Consider the following 25,213-nt stretch of genomic DNA (forward strand, 5'->3'; position numbering starts at 1 on the left):
CTCCGAGGACTGGGAGGACTGGCAGCTTTTCACCTGCTCCCCTGGAGGCTCTCAGGAGCTTCCACTGTTTCTGAGGGCCCTGGCCTGGGTGTGAGGACAGTGCTGACTGACAGTGACACCGATGGGAGTGGCTGCAGAAGAAGCTTACCCGCCCTTGTTATTCCTGCTTCTGCCCCAAGTCCCTCTAATGTCCCCCCATGGGCCTCTGGGTGAGACAAAGGAGGGAGACACTCCCAAGAGGTTGTCTGTTCCACACTGCATCTTCCTTGACTCTTCCCTGTCCTCGGGAAGGTCTCTACCCACAGTGCGAAGCTGTCCCGGTCCAGCACCTGGAAACCCCCGACCCAGCCATCATTTAAAACAGGAAATGGCTGTTCTTTTGGCAAAGCCTTTGACTCCATGAACTTGGAGAAGGGACAGGCAAGGACGGGGAGAAGGCAAGTTACATTTTCTGCAGCATCACGACAACCTCCGCAAGGAGGGTGATGGGCACCCCCACTTTACAGTTCTGAGGAAACCGAGGCTCAGCAAGGTGAGGACCTTGTCCACAGTCACGCGCAGAGTTAGAAGAGAAGCAGATCTTACTGGCTGGTGCTCAGGCCTCTCATGGCCACGGGGTGTGTGTGAAGGTGGGTGTGGGTGGCCCTCGGGGAATGCTGCAGGGTAAGGGAGAGGAAGGAATGTGCCAGCTCAGAGCCATCAAGCAATAACCTGTTCTAAGGTACAGCTGGCCTGTGCTTATCTAAACCAGAGTCCAAAAGGCCTTCTGGGTTTTGCTAATCCAGTTTGGGTGGGAGGCAGTGGGGAGCTTTGAACTGCGTTTGAGAGGGGCGAGATCTCTTATGTCACATCATCAATAAGTGGAACCCGCTTGTAAAAATGATCAGATTGTGAAAACCATCAGGACGGATTTACGCTGGAACTGCTGTCCTTCCTGGGAACAGTGGAGGCTCATAAAAATGCAAGGTCTGTGAGAACACTGCATACTGGATTCGGGAGACCTGGAGTGAAATCCCACCCTCCCAGGGCCTCAGTTTCCCCAAGTGTCAGAGGACAGCGCAGGGGCTTCCAAGCTGCTACCTTCCCTGTCTCCTCGGCCCCGTAACCACCTTTCCTGCAGGGCCTGATGATTTCACCTGCTGTTCAGAGCCTGTGTTTCCCACTCCCCCCGCAGCCCCCCACCCGGGGATGAAAAGTCTAGATAGCAGCCACGAGTAAGGAAACTTACCAGGCCCAGACTATGGGCCCCGCATCAAGGAAATGTCCTTTTTGTGGACACTGTCCAGGAGAGAGGGCCATAAGGATACCTTTGGAATAATTTTATTATAATATTACTTAAATACGTACAAAGTTGTTTGAGGGCAGGGGGAGCAAAGCCAAGGACTCAGATGTTTCTTCTGTGGCAGCAGCTTTCTCCTGTTCACCCAGAAGCTACTCTCTTTGGAGTGAGAGCCAGTCCTGGCTCTCCAGCTGCCGCCCAGACAGACTCACAGCTTCTCTGTGCCTTAGGCACTTACGTTCCCTTTTTGTGCTTCAGTCTCCTTATCAAAAAGGGGGTTGGGGGCTGGCGTTGGGGGGGGGGGTGGGAAGGGTTAAAACAGCTCTGCAGGAGGCATCAGACGAACCCAGTAAGGTCAGAGGTGAAGGGCAGCTTGCGAGGCGCTACTATCGCGGTGCTTCGTCGGTGGCTGTTGAAAGTGGAGGAAAGGGACCTTTCCCTCCTGTAGAACAGCTAGCTCCCCAAAGGCCAGGGCCTCCTCCTCCCACCGCTACGATCCCACGGCCAGGCGGGCAGGGCTGTTTCGATCCAAGCTCTCGCTGCCCTCCGGGGCGCCCCGACGGCTTCAGGGGCCCCCTTCCCGGGCCGGCGGGGGGTCGGGGACTAGTCGCGCAGCAGGGCGTACTCCTTGGGCGCCCAGAGCAGGCGCGGCCGCCGGATCTCGGCCCTCGAGCCGATGTCGGGGCTCCAGCAGAACTCGGGCGACAGCACCTTGGCGGGCTTGTGCAGCCAGAAGAACTTGTTGAGGTGGCTCTCGTCGTGCCAGCGCGCCTCCAGGCCGAGCTCGCGGTCCCGCCGCTGGCCCCGCGCGCAGTGCGCCGTCAGCCCGCGCAGCGCCGCCACGCTGCCCCCGAACACGGCCGCGTGGTAGTAGAAGTCGCCCTCGCCCGGCGCCAGCGCGGCGGCCGAGCGCGCGTCGCGCTCGTAGGGCAGCAGCCACCGCGGCCAGCGGTAGTGCCAGGAGTGCAGCTGCGCCACCGACTCGGCCAGCGCCTCGGGCCCGAAGGCGCCGTGGAAGTACTGGTCCACGTCCATGCAGAACACGAAGCGCGCCTCCCGGCCCAGCCGCCCGCCCAGCGCCTCGTGCAGCGTGTGCATGCGCTGCATGGACACGTCCTGCCAGCGCCGCTCGCGGGCCACGCGCTCCACGCGCAGGAGGCGGCCCGGGGCCAGCGCCACGCGGGGCACGGCGTCCGGGCGCTCGGTGAACACGTAGTACACCACGCGCTGGCCCACCATGAAGTGCTGCTCGGCCGTCTCCAGGAAGCGCGCCAGGTACTTCTCCAGGTACCTGCCGGGCGGGGTGGGGCGGGGCGGGTCAGCCCGAGCGCGGCGCCTTCCTCGGCCCCGGGGCCGCGCTCGGGCTCGGGCTCCCGGCTCCCTGCAGCCACGGGCTCCGGGGCTCCGCAACCCTCCAGCCGCAGCAGCTTTCAAGGGGCGGGCGCAGAGGCTTGCAGATCGCTCGCCTTCGCAGCCCTGGGTTCCCTGCCTTGACCGTGGGCTCCCACGGCCCGCCTGGATCAACAGGGTCCCGCGGCAGAGGGGCCGTGCTGGCCCTGGGACGGCCGGCAGCGTTAGCCTTTGCCTCGTTAGGGCTCTGAGCCTTCGAAGCTTAAAGCTTACGAAGGCCTGGACCCGTGATGCCGCGGCGACGTGAGGAAGCCCAGCCAGCCGCGCGGAAGGCATTGTGAAGACAGGTGCTGCACCGGTGTTCAGCAGTCGGCCATCCCAGGGGAGGCCCAGACATGGGGGGGCAGCGGGGAGCCCTTCGGGAGTTCCTGCCCACAGAATCTTAAGCTGTAATAACAGCCGTTGTTGTCATCACTGAGGTTGTGACAGTTCCTCACGCAGATGGTCAGGACGGTCCCTGGGTAGGGGCCTGTGCTGGGTGGGCTCCATGGTGCCGGTGTCTAGGGAGGAGGGAAAGGGAAAGGGTGGTCCTGCCTGCTCCCCGGAAGGCTGGGACAAGAGGTGCTGTCTTTGCTTCCCTCTTCGCTTTGGGATCCTGCGGCCGGGGAGAACCCTGTGCCCCATCCCTGCATCCCATGCACACCCCTTCCACTCCCTGCCTGGACAGCACCGCTCCCCTCCCCAGGCCTTACCTGCCTACAGCAAAGACAGTCAGACCAATGGTGAGGTTCTGCTGCAGAGCCTCCCGCTGGGCCACAGCTGGGTCGAAGGTGCCATCCCAAATAATGGGGGCCCCCCAGGAGGTACAGGTCAGGACTTCAGGCCGGGCCCTGGCCGGGACAGGGATGGAGAGATAGGTCCATTCATCCACTGGTCTGGTGCATCGTCACCGCCACCTCCCCAGTGCCATACCCTAGGGCCCCACAAATGGGTCCCACCCAGCCCCCGCCCCTAGAAGTCCCTAGCCTAGATCCAACACAGAGGATTGGGAGATGTGTAACCTGATGGGGCCCCTGGGAGGAGTACCTGGCCCTGCCAGGGTGAGGGATGTGTGGAGGGCAGGGACACGGAAGGCAGGGCTCTCTAGGGCATGTGGGTGTTAGCTCCTTACCAGGGATGCAAGAGACCCGTGAAGTTGTCTCTCAGCAGGGCCATTCTGGCAGAAGAGCAGACACCCATGGGGATGAGGACTTCCAGATGCCTGCGGGGTGGGGGCAGCAGTGAGGGGCCCTCTCTCTTTGCACTTTACAAGGAGGGGGAGCCCACAAGGACAAGTGTGCAGCCAAGATAGCCATCGCCCACCATCCCTCAAGGAGGCACTTAGAAGAGGCCCCGACCCTGCTGGTTCCCACGTTGAGGGCTGGGGGTAGGGAGTTGTACCTGATTACAGGGAGCCCATACAGGTACAGCCCTAAGAGGCCAAGTGCAAATAGGATCAGCAACCAGAAGAGTCTCTTCCAGGTCCTGGGTGGTGGGGAGGGCATTAGCAACTCATTTATACATACACATACACATGAGAAATTGCTTCTGTAATTTTAATGTTGCAGGTTATTTATTTTTGGATACAAATATATTCTTTTCACATGGTACAGGTGTTCAGAGGTACAAAAGAGTATATGTAGTGCAAAGTCTTTCCTGGTCCCATCCAGCCAGTTGCTCTGCATGGAGGGGAGCCAGCACTACTCTTTTCTTGTGCCTCCTTCCAGAGGTGATCTGTGCGTATGCAGGCAAATATAAATATGGTGGCAAATCCTCCCCCCTCCCCTCCCGCTCTGCATCTTCCATTTTCCACTGCCTCCACTGACCATTATCTTTGCGGTTATCCCCTCTGAATACTTGAAGTGCTTGTCCCCCCTTTTCCCCAGCTGCCCAATATACCATTTATTGGCTAGAGCATCATTTACCTGACCAGGCCCCTTTTGATGAATATTTGGATACATAATCCTTTGCTTTTCCCAGCAGTGCAACGGGACATGACCTTGGGCAGGTTTGGGGGACGATAATATTAGAGGTTGGGGTGCTTAGCCTGGGTAGGGGGCAGGACTGGCCTTGGACAGGAGAAGAGACTGGGAGGGGATGCAAGGAAGTTTGTGGCTTGGTGACTGATGAGTTGAGGGGCTGCGTGGGGGGTGGGCTGTGGTCAGGGGCCACGCATCTACAGTGGCTCCAGCCACTGGGCTGGGTACGTCCAGCAGAGCTCAGAAGCCCCATTCCTGCTCGGAGGAGGTCGGCTTTGGCGTGTGGCCACGGTTGGGGGTCATCCAGGAAGGGCCCCCAAAGTCGAGATCCTCTGGGGGATCTCATCCAGTATCCCCCACCCCTCCTGTGTGCCCATGTCTCCCGAAAGGCTGGAACCGCCTGGTGAGGAGCACGGACACTGGGGCCAGACCCCCAGGTTCCAATCCCAGTCCACCATTTGTAAGTTGTCTGGCCTTGGGCAAGGTTCTGGACTTCTGCACTACAGTCTCCTCATCTATAAAATGTGGATGATAAGAATGCTTCCCTCGGAGGGCTGAGGTGGCTAGTGAGTTGATACACGCTAAGCAGTTAGGGCAAGGCCTTGCACACAGTCCTAGCTCAGTTGCAATTGTCATTATTCCTGAACAGACCCTCATGATCCCCAGACAACCTCCCAACTCCACTCTCTGCCCTACAAATCCTTCCAAAGTCTGGCTCCCCTGGTCTTTCTCAAGCCTACCGGGTCAGACGCTCCTGCCTCCCTGCCTTCTCAGCTAGCCGACTTGGCTGTTCCTCATCAGACGTAGCTAGTAGATAGGAGAGGGGTCTTGTGGTGTCTGTGTGCCTGTGTCCACCTGTGCACCTTCTCAGCACATGGTACCTCCTTCTGTTCAGTTGGCCAAGCCAGAAACCTGACTGCACCCCAACCCCTTCCTCTCTCTCACCCCCGCCCCCGTCATCTGCTGTCAGTCCCCAGGGTGGGTTGACTTTGCCTCCTGGATGTCCTCCCCACCCCCCCCCCCCACCCCCGGGCCCCTGTGGTACTCCTGGCCCCACAGTGATCCTGCCTGCACATCCCCCACCAGGACCATTGAAGCATCAACTTCCAGCCCCTTCCTACACAACCCCCAAAGTCATCCTATAAAATGCCCACCTGCTTTCACAGTGTCCACATCACGTGACCAAACATCCAAGAAGAAATACATTTAGAAGGCAAATCTATGGGGAAATGTTCACCCTCACTAGTAACCAAAGACATACAAATTAGAACAGGGTGGCATGTTTTACCTATAAAATGAGCTTTAAAAAAAAACACAAACAAAACAACAAAAACTAGCCACGCTTCAAGTATACAGTGAGACAGGCACTCTTACAGTTGCTGGTGGGATTGAAGATTGCTAGATCTTTTTGGAAAGCTACTTAGCTATGGGGATTGAAGCTTTCACTGTTCCTACCCTTTAATCCAATCACCCCAGCTTCTGAGAGTCTGCTCAGAGATCATCTTCAGGATGCAAAAAGTTTATCCATCAAGATGTTCACTAGTTTCTGCTTATGCATGCCTTCACCCTATATTGATTGGGCACAAGCTCAGAATCATGCACTTGCTAGGTCAAGGATTCAGAGGTGAGCGAGGCACAGACCTTATCTTCAGGGAAGGGAATCAGGAAGATGTGGATGGCCAGGAAGAGAGGAAATGGGTCAGATGACAGACCTCAAACAGATGAATGGAACACAGCACAGTGAAGGCTGTCATCAGTAGAAATACAAGATGCTATGTGGGCAAACTGGAGGGTGGCAACTGAACCTTGACAGATGGGGAGGAAGTTGGGGAGGCTTCCTGGAGGAGGTGGCTTCTAATGATTAGAAGTTATCCGGGCAAAGAAGGCAGCAGCGGGGAAGGGAGGTCTATGAGAAGAAAACAACAATGTACAGAAGTGAGAGGGGAGAGAAAATGTGGGGTGCGCATGGCACTACGGGTCACTCTGCAGGGTGGAGTGCAGGTGGGGAGCGGGGACAGGTGAGGCCGAAGGTAAGCCAGGGCCAGATCACCCTGCATTCCAGGCTAAGGGGTTGGGCTTCATCTGGAGGACCATAGGGAGCCCTGAAAGATACTTCCTCCAGGGACTGATGCAGATTTTTATTTGAAAAAAAATACTGCAGCTGAACAGTTGAGCCTGGACCCTGAGGGGTGAGGGAGCGTGGCTGGAGGCAGGAGGGCAGTTCCGGGCTACTGCTAGCCCTTGTGAACCAGGGCGTCGGTGGTGGGGTGGTGGAGGGCTGTCAAGGGGGCAGGCAGGACTTGGTCAAGGTTAAAGGGACCCGGCCAGGGGGGCTGGGAAAGGAGACAGCGCCTGACTGGTGGGGTGGGTGGAGGAGTCAGTAGAGGTGCAGTGGTGGAGGCAGGGGCGTGGGTTGACTCTCCAGAAGTGTGGCTGGAAGGAGGAGGATGGGGGCAACCAGATGGGGCTGAGAGGCTGGGATTGGTGGAGGAGTGTGTGTTTCCTTTATATGAGGGGCACTTGGGCTTGGTTGGATCCTGACTGGAAGCACCAGGGAGAAGGCATTCATTCCGCGGGCTGCTGAAAAGGCCCTAACAGCCAGCCCACCGACTAAATAGCCTTTTTCTGACGACTCCGTGGTCACGTGGAAAAATGCTTATGCAGAAACCGTAAATGCAAAAAGCAGCTTCTAAAATCAATGGGCAGTATGATTATTGTTATTTATTTTTAAATTTTTAAAAATGTTTATTTTTGAGAGAGAGAGACAGAGTGTGAGCAGGGGAGGGGCAGAGAGAGGGAGACATAGAATCCGAAGCAGGCTCCAGGCTCCGAGCTGTCAGCACAGAAGCCGATGAGGGTTTGAACTCACGGGCCATGAGATCGTGACCTGAGCCAAATTTGGACGCTTAACCGACTGAGCCACCCAGGTGCCCCTGGGCAGTATGATGATAATTTAGCAGGAATTAAAACATGCACCAGAAAATAAGACTAAAAAGGAAAACTTCAGTATCTATGCAATAAGTTATAGTAGGGCTTTTTTTTCCCTTTATTTTTTCAAGTTTTTAAAATGTGCTTATTTTGGCTTTTTAATGCAGGAAAGATACACAGCAATTTAGAAAAACAAAATCAAACCAAACAAGTTTTAAGCCTTCCTACTGCCTGCAAGATAAAGTCTAAACCTCGAAGCCCTGTCCAAGAAGCCTTCAGAATCTGACTCCTTGGTGGTCACATTCGAAGTGCTCTCGCCTGACCCAGCTTTCCCACCTCTAGAAATGGAGACTCATGGTGGGTAGACCAAGGATGGTCTCATAGCTTTGTTTGAAAGAGTGAATGGACGTCTCAGAAACCCCAGTGTTGATCAGTGGATTCGTGAATTATGCACACCTATACCGCGGAAAGCAACAGGACCCGTGAAAAGGATGAGGTGGATTTCTGTGTACATTCTGGAAAAGAGGTCCCGATGTGTGAAGTGGAAAAGGAAATAACAGGACTGTGTATAGAGGCTGATCTCACTTCTATGAGGGGAAAGCCCCCATTTACAGATATGCATACCTATGGTCTTTCATAAACGTGTCGGGAAAGATCTAGAAAAGCATTATCCAATAGAAGTACAATATGAAGGGTGCCTGGGTTCGAATCTTGATTTCGGCTCAGGTCATGATCTCATGGTTGGTGAGTCTGAGCCCCGCATCCGGCTGTGCTAGCATTCACAGAGCCTGCTTGGGATTCTCTCTCTTTCCCTGTCTCCCTGCCCCGCCTTTGCTCGTACATGCTCTCTCTTTCTCTCTCAAAATAAATATAAACATTTTAAAAAGTAAAAAAAAAAAAAGGAAAGAAACCAAAGAAGTACAATATGAGCCAGATATATAAATTAAAATTTTCTAGTAGCCACATAAAAAACTGTGAAAAGGGCTGAAATTAATTTTAATAACATTTTAATTTAACCCACTGTGTCCAAAATATCCTTTTGACCTATAATCAATATGAAAATGGTGGAGATACTTTATATTCTTGTCTCATACTAAGTACTCAATCCAGTGTACATTTTAGATTTATAGCACATTTCAATTGGAATGAGCCACATTTCAAGTGCTTGGTAGCTACATAGGGCTGGTGGCTACTAGACGCACAGATTCTGAAGGAGATGCACCAGTTACTGGGGGGCTGAAATTAGAGGGAAGAGGGGATTTCTGCTGGATACACTTCTCTCACGTTCCGCTGTACAATGAGCAGGTGTTACTTTTGTCTTTGTTAAAGAAACAATAGGCCCCAAATGGAGTCGCTAAATGCAGTTTCACCTTCTCCCAGAAATGTACCTTTAACCAGTCAGTCTGGAATTACCCGGTCAGCACTAGTGAGAATACTTGCCTGATGGACCCCCACTTTCCCCTAAAAGAAAGTGACCTTGCTCAAAGCAGTCCAGTCTTTGTTAGAAACTGCCTTTTCCTCTCACCTCTTCTGCCTAGAACAGCATTTCTACAGCCCCCTCAGAGCTCCTTTGTATCTGCCGAGATGAGATGCCGCCCGATTCATGAATTGTTACATAAAGCCGATTAAGACCTTCACATTTACTCCACTGAATTTTTTTTTAATTTTTTTTTTCAACGTTTATTTATTTTTGGGACAGAGAGAGACAGAGCATGAACGGGGGAGGGGCAGAGAGAGAGGGAGACACAGAATCAGAAACAGGCTCCAGGCTCTGAGCCATCAGCCCAGAGCCTGACGCGGGGCTCGAACTCACGGACCGCGAGATCGTGACCTGGCTGAAGTCGGACGCTTAACCGACTGTGCCACCCAGGCGCCCCTCCACTGAATTTTGTTTAACAGATTTGCTGGCGGTGACGGGAACAAAGGAGACTTCTGGAGGCTCTGGGGACAACGAGGAACACAGGCGTGGTACCTCGAACCCTTTGTATTCTCTTTCTCGCTGTTTCTGAGGGTTATGGTCCTCTTGGTTCTGAGCTCACATACTTTGCATCAGCCTCCTGATCCAATTGGCTTTCCAGTCTGGGGCTGGTCAGCTTGAGCTAACAGACAGTTCCACCCAGAACCCAAGCCCCTAGTCCTTGGTTTAGTGTGAATTACCCCCATTTTCTTGGAAACCCCAGACCTTTCGTTCTGTCCCCAGATTCCACATTGGGAACTGCCGGTGGCAGCTCCAGTCCCCATTTGGACTCAGTTCTCTGGGGTCTGTGATTCAGCCCTCCCCCCAGGCCCCACTTCCACACTGGGCGTTGCTGGGGGGAGCACACAGGCCCTTTGCTGGCCAGTCCACAGGTTACTGCTGGTGTCCACAGTCCCATTTCTTTGGTCACTGTTGGTCTCTGTTATGTCCATCAGGTAAAGGCTGTTGCTAATGGGAATCTCAAAAGCTGCCCAAATTGGTGGGCGTGGGTCAAACATTTAAAAACTGTTAGAACACTTGCCACTTAACCCAAAATTTCCTGTTAGGTTAGGCGAAGAGTCGCAGTAGGTCACCTGCCAACCTCAAGAAAACCTCCGTGCAACGAGGTACACCGTAAAGCATCACACAATTCCCAATCCAGCAGCACATCTCTTTTAAGTATTAGTTTGGTGCTGAGACACCCAAAGCCTTGGCTCAAAAAGAATAACTACTACTACTAATGGGATTCTTAAATTACAAGAGTTGAGGGGCGCCTGGGTGGCTCAGTCAGTTAAGCGTCTGACTTCAACTCAGGTCCCGATCTCGCGGTTTGTTGAGTTCAAGCCCCTCTGTGCCGACAGCGACAGCTTGGAGCCTGCTTCGGATTCTGTATCTCCCTCTTTCTCTGCCCCTCCCCCACAACGTTTGTGCTCTCTTGCTCTCTCTCTCAAAAATAAATAAATAAATGTTCACGAATTTTTTTTTTTTTTAAATTACAAGAGTTGAGCACACCATCTTCCAGTCTGCTGACTTATTCTGTGTCTAAGAACTGCAGTGCTGAAAGCTACAGATACCTACAAAATGGCAAAAATCTTACTCAAGCAACTTAGAACTACAACTGCCATTATGGAGAACATTCCACTTATTTACTTGTTTATTTTTAAAATTTTCTTTATTTTTAGAAAGGGCACATGTGAGCAAGTGGGAGAGGGGCAGAGGGAGAGAACCTCAAGCACAGGGCTTGATCCCACGACCCTGGGATGGATCATGATCTGAGCTAAAATCAAAAGTTGGGACACTCAACCGAGCCACCCAGGTGCCCCTCAACTCTTGTAATTTAAGAGAACATCCCATTTAGAGGAGATCACTTATTTAAGACTTCAGCTCAGGTCCTGATCTCCCAGTCCATGGGCTTGAACCCCGTGTCAGGCTCTGTGTTGACAGCTCAGAGGCTGGAGCCTGCTTCAGATTCTGTGTTCCTCTTTCTCTGCCCCTTCCCTACTCATGTTCTCTCTCTCACTTTCTCAAAAGTAAACAAACATGAAAAATATTAAAAAATAAAATTAAAACTAATTTTGGTAGATATTGGTAGATATTTTGGTAGATACTGGAGCTACAATTGCTATCTTTTTAAAGTTTATTTCTTTTGAGAGAGAGAGAGAGAGAGAGAATCCCAAGGAGGCTCCACACTGTCAGTAAGGAGCCTGATGTGTGGCTTGAACTGGGAGATCACAACCTGAGCCAAAGTTGGATGCTTAACCTACTGAGCCACCCGGGTGCCCCTACAATCTCTACTTTAAACCTTGCTCAGGGCTTGCAAGTGGGATCCTGGGAAAGACTGGAAGAAGCCACCTGAAGCTGAGAATATTCTTACCAGAGTCAGCTCTCCTGGATCTCTTTAGTATTTGGTAGAAAGAAAAAAAAAGTAAGTTTGCACGTTGTCCCTCCCTTTCCAAATTTAGGCCATTGTTCTTGATCTTTGGGAAGGGCTCTAGATCTTGTGAAGATAATATCTTTTGCACCTTCTTTGAGGGTGCCGTGCCTCTTGGCTTTGCAGGATCGTTTTCTACTGCCAGAAATATTTACTGTTTGTCCCGACTGAAACCTGACAAGATATTTGAGAGGAGTTAATAACACTCTGGTCATAAACTTGGCCAAACTGGGAGCTGATATTTCGAGCCAGATAGGAATTCTTTTAGACCTTCTCCTTTAAGCTGAATGTACTCAGAGGGAAAGAAAAACTTTCCAACGTAGGTGCATGGGTTGTGTCAGCCCCTGGAAGTCCTCCAGGATGCAACACAATTCTCAGAGGAGTTAAAGGCAAGTGTCCTTATCCCACAAATCTTTGCAAGACCAGAAATGCAGCTCTCGAGACCATTCAAAGTCCACTCATTCTTTGTAACAATTAACCTGACCCTTATTCATTGTAAAAGGCTGTAGGTACTGTAAAAATTCTGACCTTGGGGAACAAGCGTCCCCGGAGAGTTTTGCATTCTTTCCCTGTGCCTTTGAGGTGTAAATGTTCTACCTGGTCTTCTCTAGGGACTCTCCTCTTCCGGTGTGGGCTATCTCCTTGAAATGTAAACTCCAGCAAAGTACATACAATGGACTCCCGAACAATCTGGGGATTAGGGGCACTGACCCTCACTTGCAGTAAAAATCTGGATATAATTGGGTTGCCTGGGTGGCCCAGTGGGTTAAGCCTCCGACTTACGCTCAGGTCATGATCTCAGTTTGTGAGTTCAAGCCCCAGGTTGGGCTCTGTGCTGACAGCTCAGAGCCTGGAGCCGGCTTCAGATTCTGTGTCTCCCTCTCTGTCCTTCCCCTGCTCACACTGTCTCTCAAAAAAGGAATAAATGTTAAAAAAAAAATCTGCATATAATTTTTGACACCCCCTCAAACTTAACTACTAATAGCCTACTGTTGACAGGAAGCCTTACTGAGGTTAACACATATTTTGTAGGTTATATGTATCATATATTGTGTTCTTAAAGGATGCTAGAGGAAAAAATTGTTATTTAAAAAATCATAAGGATGAGAAAATATTTACAATACTGTACTGTATTGAGAAAAAATCCATTATAAATGGACCCATGTAGTTCAAAGCCATGTTGTTTGAGGGTCAATTGTAATTTTTTTAATGTTTATTTTTGAGAGAGAGAGAGAGAGAGAGAGCAAAAGAGTGAGGGAGGGGCAGTGAGAGAGGGAGAGAGAGAATCCTAAGCAGAGTCCACACTTAGCGCAGAGCCCAACGCGGGGCTCAAACTCAAACTGTGAGATCATGACCTGAGCCAAAATCAAGAATCAGAAATTTGGGGCTCCAGGGTGGCTCAGTTGGTTAAGCATCTGACTCTTGATTTCAGCTCAGGTCATGATCTCCTGGTTTGTGAGTTTAAAGCCCTGCATTGGGCTCCGTGTAGACAGCTTGAAGTCTGCTTGGGATTCTCTCTGTCCATCCCCTGCTCTCTCACTCTCTCTCTCTCAAAATAAATAAAAAACTTAAAAAAAAAAAGAGTCGGACACTTAACTGACTAGGCCACCCAGGCACCCGTGGTCAACTCTAATTCTTAACAGAAGGAAAATAAAACTACTAGAAATTAATAAAGAAAGTTCTCTGTATGAAAGGAAAGTAGGATGCACATTTTCGATAAGAGAAGATATGAGGAATGGAACTGCATTTTTGTTGAGGGAAAAGAAAGTTATTTTGTCCTAAAAGTAAGGCTGGTTATTCAGAATGGGAAAGAGGAAAAACAGGATAAAATCTGGTAAAAAAGAAGGTTGCAGATGGTCTGTTGAAAAGGAATCTTGGGAAAAGGATTTTATGTGTGGTCAAGATGGCTAAGGTTGGAGTGGACAGAAGTTTAAAAAATCGGGGGCGCCTGGGTGGCTCAGTCGCTTAAGTGTCTGACTCTTGATTTTGGCTCAGGTCATGATCTCTGGGTTCAAGCCCTGCGTTGGGCTCCGTGCTGTCATCACAGAGCCTGCTTGGGATTCTTTCTCTCCTTCTCTCTCTGCCCCTCCCCTGCTCATGCTCTCTCTCTTAAAAAAAAAAAAAAAAAAATGGAGACAAAATTAAAATTGGTTTCCTCTCTGTTAAAAGGACAGTTTTCTTAGACTGTTGGTCTAAGAAAGATAAATTAAAAAAAAAAGAAAGAATAAGATATTGCTAAGAGATTGCAGAGCTTTCTCTTTACCTTTAAGTAATCTGCCTAGAAAACAAAGATTTTTGTGGCCTGTCAAAATAATTTCTTGTGTTTCCTATCAGATCTTTGCTTAAGAGAACCAAGCCTTCCCTATTAGAAGGGCAAAGAGCTCTTTTTTGTTTTACAACTTAACTCTCTGTATTTGTTTACAGAGTCTCTAATTGTCATGGTTAAATAGATAACCAAGTTAATGCTCCCCAATAACCCGTGATCTTATTTGCTCAAGTATTTTTAAGACCTTTTACCAACTTTTTCCTCCTCCCCCTACAATATAATGCTGAAGGAAGTCTTTTTGACCTGGAAGTAACTTTGAGATTTTCCACAGGATCTGTGGAAAACTATAAAAGAATTGTTCTCTCTCCTTATAAAAAGAGAGAGGCCAAACTGATGTAGCTTATTTGACATGTTAAATTACATGGGGAGCATTGTCAAAAAAGTAATATGAAGCCTTCCTTATGTTGTATTTGCGCAAGTATGCAAGTGTTCCAGAAATTATGTGAAACTCCTGGAAATCTGATATGTCCTGGTGTCATGCTATCAGCCACAATCCTGGCTATTATCTTAAAATGTTGTATGTTACAGAAATAATCAAATTCCCTTCTCAATGCTATTTAGCAATGGCCATTTTCGAGCCTTTTGTCATTCCCAGATGGTATGTTTCACTCTGATGCTTTTGCAAAAGTGCTTCGGCTTTAAGGAGATCCAGTACAGGTTTCTTATAACTTTAAGACCCTAAAACTGAAATGGGTAAAAATCTCCAGAACTAATAGGAAAACTGATTCAAGCAGAACAAGTATGGATTACACGGGACAGAACGAGCAGGAAAGATGCTTGTAACTTATTCTGACTTTTTGTCTGAAGTGTTTCTGGTTCCTTAATGTTTTGTTTTTCTGTGTTTAAGGAAACCTTTTATCTTACAAGGCTACATGACTTACAGCAATTCAGTAAAGTGTGTACCTTTGTAAACAAAGATGAAACATTTACTTTTTCTCTGACCTGATCCCTCCAGAATTTAGAAACTATTTTTTTTTTTCATGGCAATATAGTCAGTTATTTGCATATGTTCTCTGTGAATCTGGTTCTCCTTGTAATAAGACACCTTGGGAAGCATTGGTTATATTACCGAGGTTTTGATGGACACGAATTCACCCAAACTGTAGGTATTTTAGGTGAAATCTACTGTGGAGCCCTTGGCTTGGCTCCCTATCTCAAAGACTTAAAAGTTCAGTCTGAAATTCCTTATGAAAAGTTCCAACAAAGCAGTCTTAAGGACTTGTATGGTCAATCAACCACTGTTCTTAACGCACTTATATAATCAAGTCGGTTTAATGCAAACAAATTAGTTTTACTGTGATTATATTTGGTAAGTGGAGGTAATTGTAGAGAGAAAAATTATGTTTGTCCCTTTGTAGATACTAGATTCTAATCCTGTGTATTGTCTTTGAGGTTTTGTTAAGTGCCTGTAAACTGGACTAGACCTGGAATTCTTCTAGTTTCCTGAAATACCTGGCTCTGACTCTCCAAACAGATGCTTCCAAGTTTCTCCCACCCTTCTGATGGGGAGTCACAAGGACAGAGAATGCCCTGAATCTCCTTGGAAGGGACTATACCAGGTCCACCTCGCTACCCAGATGGCAGCCACCTTTAGGGACTTGAACCTTGGGTACACGTTGCACAGCTAAAGAAGGCTCCACCTGACATCTGGTCCTGTGCAGAGGCTGGAGACTTCCAGATCAAATTGACGAGGAAGAGAAGTAGCTGGCTGACAGCCAGGTAGACCGTGTCCACCCAAGGTGCCAGATGGAGACCCCCTATTTTAATGTAAAACCCTTTGTACATTGGCCTGGAAAGAGAGCACCAGCATCTGTATCTCCAGGCCATTGCTAAAGGGAGGTAACCTTTCAGACTGCTAGCTTTCAAAAACTCTGCTCTGTCCATGGTGGTGGACTCCATTCACAGAGCCACCCTAGCGGGAGCAGTACTCACACAGGGTCTATGTCTGGGGCGGTTTTCATCTTCCTTTGGGCCTATGAATGCCTACATGGTTGGTGCATAACCAGGCGATGACTCTTACCTAACGGGTTAGCTGTGCCCCTAACTGTTCACCAACAAACTAAGGCACCCTGTGGGTCAACTCCCCTAAATTTATACCATCAAGTTAGAAAGGACCTACCAGGAGGCTTTTGTGATTCAGGATTTGCTTCCTTAGGTGTCTACCTCCCTGGCTGGGAGTGAATACAAATGAGGCTGTGATCAGCACACTCTCCTTAACTTTCAAAGTATGGCTTTGTGCTAGAGCAATGGCGGCCCAATGAAAGTCCTTAGACTCTCTGGCCAAGGTGGTTTTTGACAATAGGACAGCCCTTGATTAACTTTGGGCTGAGCAAGGAGGTATCTGTGCTGTGGTCAACACCGCCTCCCGCACCTGGATTAACACTTCTGGGAAGTTGAAACAAGGTTACATAAGATTGCTGAGCAGGCCACTTGGCTTAAAAAGAGGACTCCTTCAATGGGGTCTTTGTTTGACTTATTTGATTTTGATTGATTTGGGTCTTGGGGACCATGGCTCTTGGTGCACTCTAGATATGGAGAGGTATCCTGCTTATGATAATCATAGGAGTCACCCTGGGGCACTGTACTCTCTCAACAACTTCAAATGCACGTTCAAAGCCCCTAACCACCAAGCAAATGATCTCCTGAGACTGGAACATCAAAAAGGGGAATGAAGAGAGTGATCAACTTCAAATGTAATCCTGAGGTCATGACCTGTGAATCTCACACAGGAGCAGCGAAAACTGGGAGAACTTGGAGCGACAGCTGGGAGAGAGGCACTTTACACTTTGGACATGTCTCTCAACTCTATTGAGAGTCTGATCAAAAGGGGGTGGAAGTGTTAAAAAAGAAACAACAGGGCCCCAAATGGAGGCACTCACACGAAGCCCCCTGTCAGCAAGCCAAGACTTGGCACCAAAGGGGATTGCAGTCTTCACCTTCTCCCAGGAATGTAACTTTTAACCAGTCTAGAATTACCTGGTAAGCACTAATGAGATTATCTGCCTGATAGACCCCCCACGTTCCCCCAAAGGAAAGTGACCTTACCTGAAACAGCCCACTTTTTTAAAAATTTATTTTGAGAGACAGAGAGAGAGAGAGAGAGAGAGAGAGAATGAGTGCGCACAAGCAAGAGAGGGGCAGAGAGTGAATCCCAAGCAGGCTCCCTGCTGTCAGCGCAGAGCCCCACAGGGGGCTCAAACTCACAAACCATGAGACCACGACCTGAGCCGAAATCAAGAGTTGGATGTTCAACTGACTGAGCCATCCAGGTACCCTGAAACAGTCCACTTTTAGCTAGAAGCCTCCTTTCCTCCATCCCCTTCTGTGTACAAAAGCCTTCCATTTTGTACGGCGCCTCGGAGCTCCTTTCTATCTGCTGAGATGATGCCTGGTTCATGAATCAGTAAATAAACCCAATTAGATCTTCAGATTTACTCAGATGAATTTTGTTTTTTAATGTTATCTAAGGGAGGAAAATGTCTTTCTTTATACTCCTCTCTTGTCCAGCTTCCCCTTACGTTCTAGTCACCCTCTGGGGTGTTTTCCAACACCAACAACCAAGTCATTTCTCCAGCCTCAAGTGAGTGTCCAACAATTCGATTCATTTCTATACTATTTACCTGGAGTTAGTGCCAGATCCCACAGGTCAAGGGCGCAGTCCCGTGAGACGGCTCCCTCTTCAGAAGCCAGTTGCAAATCCTGGGCCACCCCTACTTCTGGCTGATTGACCATAACTCAGGGGTTCCCACAAGCCCCTCCTCGTGTTCCATAAGTTGTTCACAGAACCGCTCACATAACTCAGGGAGGCACTTTACTTATCTTTACTGGTTTATTTATAAAGGGTATGCATGAACACCCAGAGGAAGTGCTACATAGAGTGAGGTCAGGAGCTTCTAGCCCCGCGGAGTTGGAATGGGCCACCCTCCCAGCATATGAATGCATTCACCAACCCGGGAAGTTTCTAAATGTTGCTGTTCAGGAGTTTTTATAGCCAGTCTCCAGCTCTGCCTTCCCTCCCTGGAGGTCGGGGGTGGGGCTGAAAGTTCCAAGTCTATAGTCAACTTGGCCATTCAGGTGGTTAGTCCCATCCTGAGACAATTGAGGGGCCTACCCTAAGTCACCATGTGACTCATCGTGAATAACAACAGATAGTCCTATCACTCAGGAAACTGCAAGGTTTTTAGGAGTTCTATGCCTGGAGCACAGGAAAAAGACCAAAAGTCTTATTATACCGTGTGGTGTAGTTCGTCAAGTTCCATCCTGGAACTGGGGTGGGGCCGAACCACTGCCCGGATTCTCTGGTGGGACTGTTCTGGGCATGATGGGTACAGTGACAGAGGACCCCCGGGGGCACTGGTGCCACCTGGGCTCTCTACTTGGATGTCTCCTAAGCGCCTCAAACTTAAGTCAAAAAGGAACTCTGGATTTTCCTCAGAAACCCGCTCCCCACTCAGGTCTCCTCCATCCTGGCAAATGCAATCATAATGTCCACGTGTTCTCTCTGACGGGTCCCAAGTTACCCAAGCGGGACCACTTCCTCGCTCCTCGGAGCCCTTCGTCACCAAATTCTCTTGCTTCCGCCTCCCCACCAGAGCCCCAGGCTCCTTCTTCCCCACCTCTGCTTCTCATCTGGATTCCTGTAACTGTCTACTAACTTGCCCCGTCTCTTTCCGTGAAGTTCCTTAAACTTGCCATGACTTAGTGTCTTCCCCACCTCTGTATCTTCGCCCACATTGCTGTTTTGCTATCAACCATCACCAAGCTCCAGAAAATTCTTCTACACCCAGCCTCCTCCTCGTGATGCCTTCCTCGACCTCCCCCTCCAACACCTGCTGCCATATGCTCTTCCGCACCTGTGCAAACCTCTACTCAAGCACTTGCCAAACTCTACTCTGTACCTTCTGCCCCGCCAGGCGGCAGGGCCGTTTTATTACCCTTTGTTTTCTTGGGGCCAAACTTGAGAGCCTGCCTCATGGTTGGTGCTATTAATATTTGTTCAGTAAACTAAATGAAGCAATGAATAGGTTCCTTGTCTTCATTCTTTCCCAAACTGTGACTCCGTTCTCAAGACTCTGTTTGCTTCAGTGTTAAGTCTGCACTCTACAAATATCTTCAGACATTTACTGAGGCACTCTGCCTGCTGAGTGTTTTATGTCCGTATCGCATTGAGGTCTGACCACGGTCCCTTGAAGGAGATGCCATGATTATCTCCACCTTATAAATGAAGAAACTGAGGCTCAGAAACATTAAATCACTTGCTCAAGGTCACACGGCTAGTTAAGCGGTGGAGCTGAGTTTGAACTTAGGTCTGATTCCCAAGCCAGAACGTGGCATTTGGGGCACCTTTTGACCTGGCCCCAGCTCAACCTTAACGCTCCTCTCCCAAAGGTCTCTGGCTGGGTTAATATTCCCCCAAGGCACCTCACATCCCCCCTGCCTCCCCTCCCCCGGTCAGTGTCTCTCCTGCAGGAAGCTTTCTCTCCCCTTGCACACACCAGCCCCACCAAGCTCCGGGAGGGCGGGCTGCAGCTGGCTCCCGGAAGCAATGCTACCCCAGAGGTACACTCTGGGAAACACCACCTGTCCGCGCCGCAGGGGCGAGAAAAGGCTAGAGTGGACCGCTCTCAGCCTTCACCACCTTGACTCATTTAGCCGGCACCCACCCCAACCCCCAACCTCGGTAGGGCAAGCTGATGCATATCTTGGGCACTGGACCTCAGCCAAGGCAGCCAGGCAGAGCGGGCCCCAAGTGGCCCCGGGTGAGGGCCGGGTGGGCACCTGCCAGCTCCTGCCGCCCCCTCCCATGCCCCAGCTGGGAACCCTAGTCCACAGAGGCCCCTGCCTGACCCATTCTTCCACATGGCTTGCTCAGATATTTTCAAAGGCACCCCCTCCGCCCCACTTCCACCTGCAGAAAGTGGTCCCTCAAGCCCACCCCAAGCTCTAACCTCTCCGACCTCCTCGCTTTCAAGAAGGGGTTAAAGAACAAGCATTAGTTCTGAAGTGGGAACAAATTTCAACTCCGGACGGTCAGTCCCAGTGGGACTAGAGAGAGGTCTTGGCTATGGCAGGGGACGCAGCACTAGGCCTTTCTCTCGCTCACCAAGGGGGCTCAGAGTTCAGGGAAGCCAGGGGAGTAACCCCACTCTCCCCCAGGAGCCACAAGGTCTCCCAGGACGCAGTCTGCCCCCACCCAGCTCTGCCCCATGGACCATCTCTACCCCTTGAGTGATGTCCCCTGTCAGAGTCTCCTTTGCCCAGGATCTCCATGGCTCAGCCTTTGTGCCTCCTCCTTGCCTTGTTCTGGCCACCAGGCTGGATTTCTGCCAGTTCAGCTGTCCTGCCCCATCTTCCCCCACATGCTGGCAGTGTCCCCAACTCACCTGAGTCTCTCCTTGAGAGCCATGTCGAGAAGCTGTGGGGACAGCCTGCCAGGAAGAACCCTCTAGCTTGGAGCCAGGGGAGAAATAACCAGTTCCTGGTGACTGGGACAAAGCAGCTGCAGGCCATCTGTCAGAAACCACACCCACAGAAGCCAGCAGGGATGAACTGCCCTGAGGGGGACTCCCTTGGGGGCGGTGCCTGCTGGAGGAAACCGGCCCCAGGATGGGGTGGGGGCTGGGAACCCCCTTGGGGCCAATCACCTGGGAGAAGGTGAATCTGAGGCGAGTCAGCTCTGGTTGGCCAGAGGCTCTGAGCTATTTTGTACTGACTTCTCTTACCTGCCTTGGGGGTCCCTGCGCCTCTCTTCAGCATCTTGGAGCCCTGGGAGAGGACTATGGTCTGTGAGTCCCACTAAGGTGTTTGCTGCCCAGGGAAAAATCCTGTTCTGCCAGATCTCAAGGGCACTGGTCACCTGGTTGTGACCTTGGACAACTCACAATAAAATGGGGTACATACACCGGTCACCCAGCACAGTGTAAGAGCCACACAAGATAGGGATAGGGAAGGGTTTTGGAAAGTTTACACTGGGCAGGGTTTTCTAAAAGTGCAGTTTGCAAGTTCTCAGAAATCAGTTTTGTGGATCAGGGATCAAGACCAAGATTTAAACGTATGAACAGGAAGAGAATTGAAAAGAAAATATTAGAACGTATTGCACATAAAGGTAGGTATTGTTTTATGAAATTTTTGTTTCAGAGATCTATATTTAGGTATGTATATGAGAGCGGGAGACCTTTTTTTTTTTTTAAAACCGGGGCTCGGGGCGCCTGGGTGGCGCAGTCGGTTAAGTGTCCGACTTCAGCCAGGTCACGATCTCACGGTCTGTGAGTTCGAGCCCCGCGTCGGGCTCTGGGCTGATGGCTCAGAGCCTGGAGCCTGTTTCCGATTCTGTGTCTCCCTCTCTCTCTGCCCCTCCCCTGTTCATGCTCTGTCTCTCTCTGTCCCAAAAATAAATAAAAACGTGGAGAAAAAAAAAATTAAAAAAAAAAAAAAAAAAAAAAAAAAAAAACCGGGGCTCATGATCAAAAAAGTCTTCAAAATTCTGAGTAAAGTGTAAACAGGAACGAATACAGGTTTTCCTGCTATCTGAAAGAAGAGAGTTCTTTATGAAAACTGCCCTCAGTAGAAAAGGCATAAAAGCGAAGTTTTAATTGAATCATTACTTTATATGGAAAGTTTTTTTCAGCGTTCCCGGATCCAAAGGGTAACCCATGGTGGGCTTTTCTGCTCCCTTAGGACACTGTCGCCTTGCTAACGGATACACAAAATAAATGGAGACAAAGCACAGATGCTCCCAGAGCTGTGGGGATGGAGATGCCACACGTCCCAGGTCCCCGGAAGGAGCACGGTCTCTGGAAGGAGCTCGGTCCCTGGGTCCCCGGTCCCCGGAAGGGCCTAGCACTGCATGAGCTCCTATGGCAGCTTGCTGCAAAGCAAAGGCTATTTTCACTTTTTGCCTTTTTTCATAAAACAAAGACCCTCTTGGCATTTGTTTTCCTTAGTGGAAACAGGTACTGCTGTAGGGTTTTGGTAAAAGTGGCCTACCGTGAGCTTTCGCAAGCAGGGGCTCTCCCTATGGATTTAAAGAAGCAAGCTTCGGGTTGCCTGGGTGGCTCGGTTAAGCTTCCTACTTCAGCTCGGGTCAGGTCACACTCGCACTGTTTGTGGGTTCGAGCCCCGCGTCAGGCTCTGTGCTGACATGACATCTCGGAGCCTGGAGCCTGTCTCAGATTCTGTGTCTCCCTCTCTCTGACCCTCCCCGGTCGGGCTCTGTCTCTCTCTGTCTCCCAAAAATGAATACATGTTTAAAAAAATTTTAAAGAAGCACCCTTCCAACTTACAACAGGTGGGGCCTGTCACCCGAACAAAACCACCAGTATTTGCTTGTGTCAGTGCCCTCGAATTCACCATGGCCCCTTTTAGGAGTTTCGGTGTCTTCCTCCTTCACCACACATGAAGAACAAATTCAGGAGAGGCCTGGCTTTCACTTTCCCCAGAAGGGAAAATGGGGGTCTGGGGTGAAGGGGCTTGTCCGGATCCGCACGGGGCCCCAGTGCACCTGCCCGCTGGGCCTGCATTCCTCCACCGGGTGTTCCCCGCGCCTTCCCCCTTTCCCCTGGGTTCCGCCCCGCCTGGCCCCGGCAGAGCCGCCCCTCCAGTCCGGGCTCCGGCCTCTGGGTAATCAAACTCATAAGTCGGCTTCTCCTTCTCCTCCTCCAGGTAGTAGTTACAATTTAACTGGCTTTCCAAAGAGGCGGTATCAAACTCCTAGAAGTTATTATGCCATATCTTCCCGGGCTCCACCCTTGGAGACTGATTCAGTGTGCTGGGGCCCAGGCCTCAAACCCACATTTTAAACAAGCAGAAACACTGCCTTAAGGAAAAACACAGAGGCTGGAAGGAGAAGGAGGCCAGGCGCAGGAGTTTCATAAGGCAGCTCCATTTGGGCAGGGCAGGGGCTGCTTTGCGCTCCACGAGGCCTGGTTCAGGGAGGCACAGGGCCACACGAGCCGCTGTTGGCCGCACACACCGGGGCTACTCCGGCCAGCTCAGCTCGAGTCCCACCGTCCGCACCCCACCCCCCATGCCTTTGCAGAGCCACCTGCGTCGAGAATGCCCTTTCTTCTTCATTCAAGACTTAGGTGTCACTTGCGCGAGGACAAAGCCTCTAATAATTAGCTATTCCAACATCCCACAACTGCTCAGAAACTGCCGAGTGAACCAAAGCCATCCCAAGGGCTCTCGGGCACGGAGCCACTGCGCAGCAACAACTGAGGATGTGTGCCTGGGGATGGAAGAGTCTGGGCTCTGCCCCAGGTGTTCCAGGTTATTCCTGGCCCAAGAGCACTGCGTCTCCCCTGCGGGAAGTGGGAGGGGGACTCAGAGCTGAGGCGCTCTGGACCCTCCCACTCCAAGGGACACAGGTGAAAGAGAGGCCGTGTCAGCTTCCTCCTGTGAAATGGGGCGAAGGGCGCCCTCAGACCACGGACCAGGCCCCGGCAAAGCGCGGAGGGCGTGCTGTCCAGTTAAGGCCGTCCCTCCCCCAACCCAGAAAACCACCCCTCTCCTTGTGGACGAAAAGGAGCCAGTGGAGAAAGGCACAGAAGAAACAGATTTTACAGATTTATTTTTAAAAAACGAAAACAAAAGGTTAAAAAAGTCCTTCATTTCCAACCCTGCCTGGGGGTGTGTGTGGGGAATAGAACAAGCTGAGAAAGGTGCCCACCCTGTTCCCAGGGAGAGCCCCGCTCCTCCCCCAGGAGCCTCCGAGGACAGGGCAAGTCAGAGGCAGGCCCTCGCCCTTCCTGCCCCGCCTCCTCCGCAGGTAGCTCAAATTGCTAGCAAGTTCGAGAGGCAAACAAGTGTGGGAGCTGGAGGCCCAAGGCTGCCTTCTTCGCGGCAACGCCACCCTGGCTCTTCTCTGCCCTCAGGCGTTCTCTGGGCCCCCACTCAGGGGCTCCTGGGGCGGGCGGGCAGGCCAGGAGGCCCTGCCCGGCCTACAGCAGCTCCCTTAATGCTGTTCGTGGCACAGCAGGGCAGTCGGGGGGACTTCACAGTGTGGGAAGGGCTTCGGAGACAGCGTGCCCACTCTGGAAAGGAAAACCGCCTGATCTCGCCTCTCTGCACAGAGGCTGCCCTCCTTTTCTATTCCCCATCCTGAGGCTGAGTGGAGTCCAGGACAAAGCACTAAGTGGCTGTTTGCTACAGAACACCTGGAGGTGCCAGAGGGTGGCTCTGGGCCCATCTGTCAGTCCAGGCTCCTACACAGTCATCCAGTCACACACACAGCGTTAAGGCGTCTGTGCCAGTGGGCGTGGCCGAACCGGGCCCAGCTTCTCTCGCTCCACCTGCAGAGGGTGAAGGGGGAGAGCCCCTGGCTGCTTCAGAAACGGGCTGAAGGGGGAGAAGCTGGCAACGGAAGAGTTAGCCAGGCCTGGAGAAAGAAGCGGGAGGAAGGCAGGCAAGGGCTTGCGAGGCCTCTATCCAGGCCTGACGGCTGCCCTTGGAAGTAACCCAACTCAGGTTGGGGAGCCCTGACCATATGCCCCCTGGAAAATGGGGGACAGAAAGAGAGGAAGAGAGCGGGGCTAGAGTATTGGGACTTTGGAGGAAGCCAGTGCTATCAATATTTACAAGCATAAAGCCCCATCTTCTGCGCCACCTACCTCTCTGCCCCTCCCACAGAAAGAAAGGCCCCTGAGAGCCATTGAGGGGGTGCCAAGCCCTCCTCACCAGCCACGCCCCACAGGGAGAGCCCTTCCCTCCGACTGGCCCCATTTCTGGGCCCCTCAGGAACGTCCGCCTGGCTCTGCTCAGTCGGGAGGAGGAGCCCGGGCCAGACCCCTGGCTCTCCGGCCGGCCCTACGAGTCCTTGAGCATGCTGATGCGTGCGTAGATCTTCAGGGCCGGCCCCAGCTTGATGTTCATGGCGCTCATCAGATGGTCCTCCTTGAGCAGCAGCAGGGCTTGCCCGTCGATCTCCTGGGCGCGGAACTCCTCTGCGATCTCCTGGCAGCCTGAGGGGACACCACCAAGGACCGCATCACCCTGAGCTCCCGCGTTCGCGCTTGGCGGTCACTGCGTGGGAGACGTGCGATCTCGTCTAACCCTCCTGGCCGCCCGCACCTCGAGGAAGGCCATCCTGCCATCAGAGGCCAAGCGACTCCCCCAGTGGTCCCACCTCCTCATTCACGCGTGTGTCCTCACTGGACCCTCCCCTCAATGGACTGGGCGGACCCAGCAGAGCAACACGGTGCTGCAGGAGTGACCGCGTGTGATTTCCAGGCCTAGGTCACCAAGGGTACAGCAGCTGCCACCTTGCTTTATTTTGGAGGAAGCTGGCGGCCATATCGTGAAGACCCTGGAGCAGCACTCCGAAGAGGCCCAGGTGGACAGGAACTGAGGCCGCCTGGGTGGGGCACCTTGGAACTGGTCCTTCGGCTCCAGACCAGACAACTGCACTCTGGCTGCCATCCTGATGGAG

The 25,213-nt window shown here is 51.4% G+C and overlaps 2 protein-coding genes across 9 annotated transcripts in view; both read right to left on the reverse strand.

The window, feature by feature from the left end:
* Positions 1–1,304: 1,304 nt before the first annotated feature.
* Positions 1,305–20,405, reverse strand: A3GALT2 (alpha 1,3-galactosyltransferase 2). The gene is made up of 5 exons (XM_045476585.1): positions 20,172–20,405; positions 4,070–4,153; positions 3,801–3,890; positions 3,382–3,519; positions 1,305–2,570 (listed from the first exon to the last, which is right to left on the reverse strand). The coding sequence occupies exons 1-5, from the start codon at positions 20,192–20,194 to the stop codon at positions 1,883–1,885; spliced, it is 1,023 nt and encodes a 340-aa protein (XP_045332541.1). The 5' UTR covers positions 20,195–20,405; the 3' UTR covers positions 1,305–1,882.
* Positions 20,406–23,339: 2,934 nt separating this feature from the next.
* Positions 23,340–25,213, reverse strand: part of PHC2 (polyhomeotic homolog 2) — a 116,464-nt gene continuing 114,590 nt past the window's right edge. For all 8 annotated transcript variants that reach the window (XM_045476589.1, XM_045476587.1, XM_045476590.1 and 5 more), the window contains one exon: positions 23,340–24,746. In XM_045476589.1, coding sequence (XP_045332545.1) covers positions 24,592–24,746 — 155 coding nt within the window. In that variant the 3' untranslated portion in view covers positions 23,340–24,591. The remainder of the gene's footprint in view (positions 24,747–25,213) is intronic.

The sequence above is a fragment of the Leopardus geoffroyi genome, chromosome C1 (assembly GCF_018350155.1).
Source record: "Leopardus geoffroyi isolate Oge1 chromosome C1, O.geoffroyi_Oge1_pat1.0, whole genome shotgun sequence".
NCBI lineage: Eukaryota > Metazoa > Chordata > Mammalia > Carnivora > Felidae > Leopardus > Leopardus geoffroyi.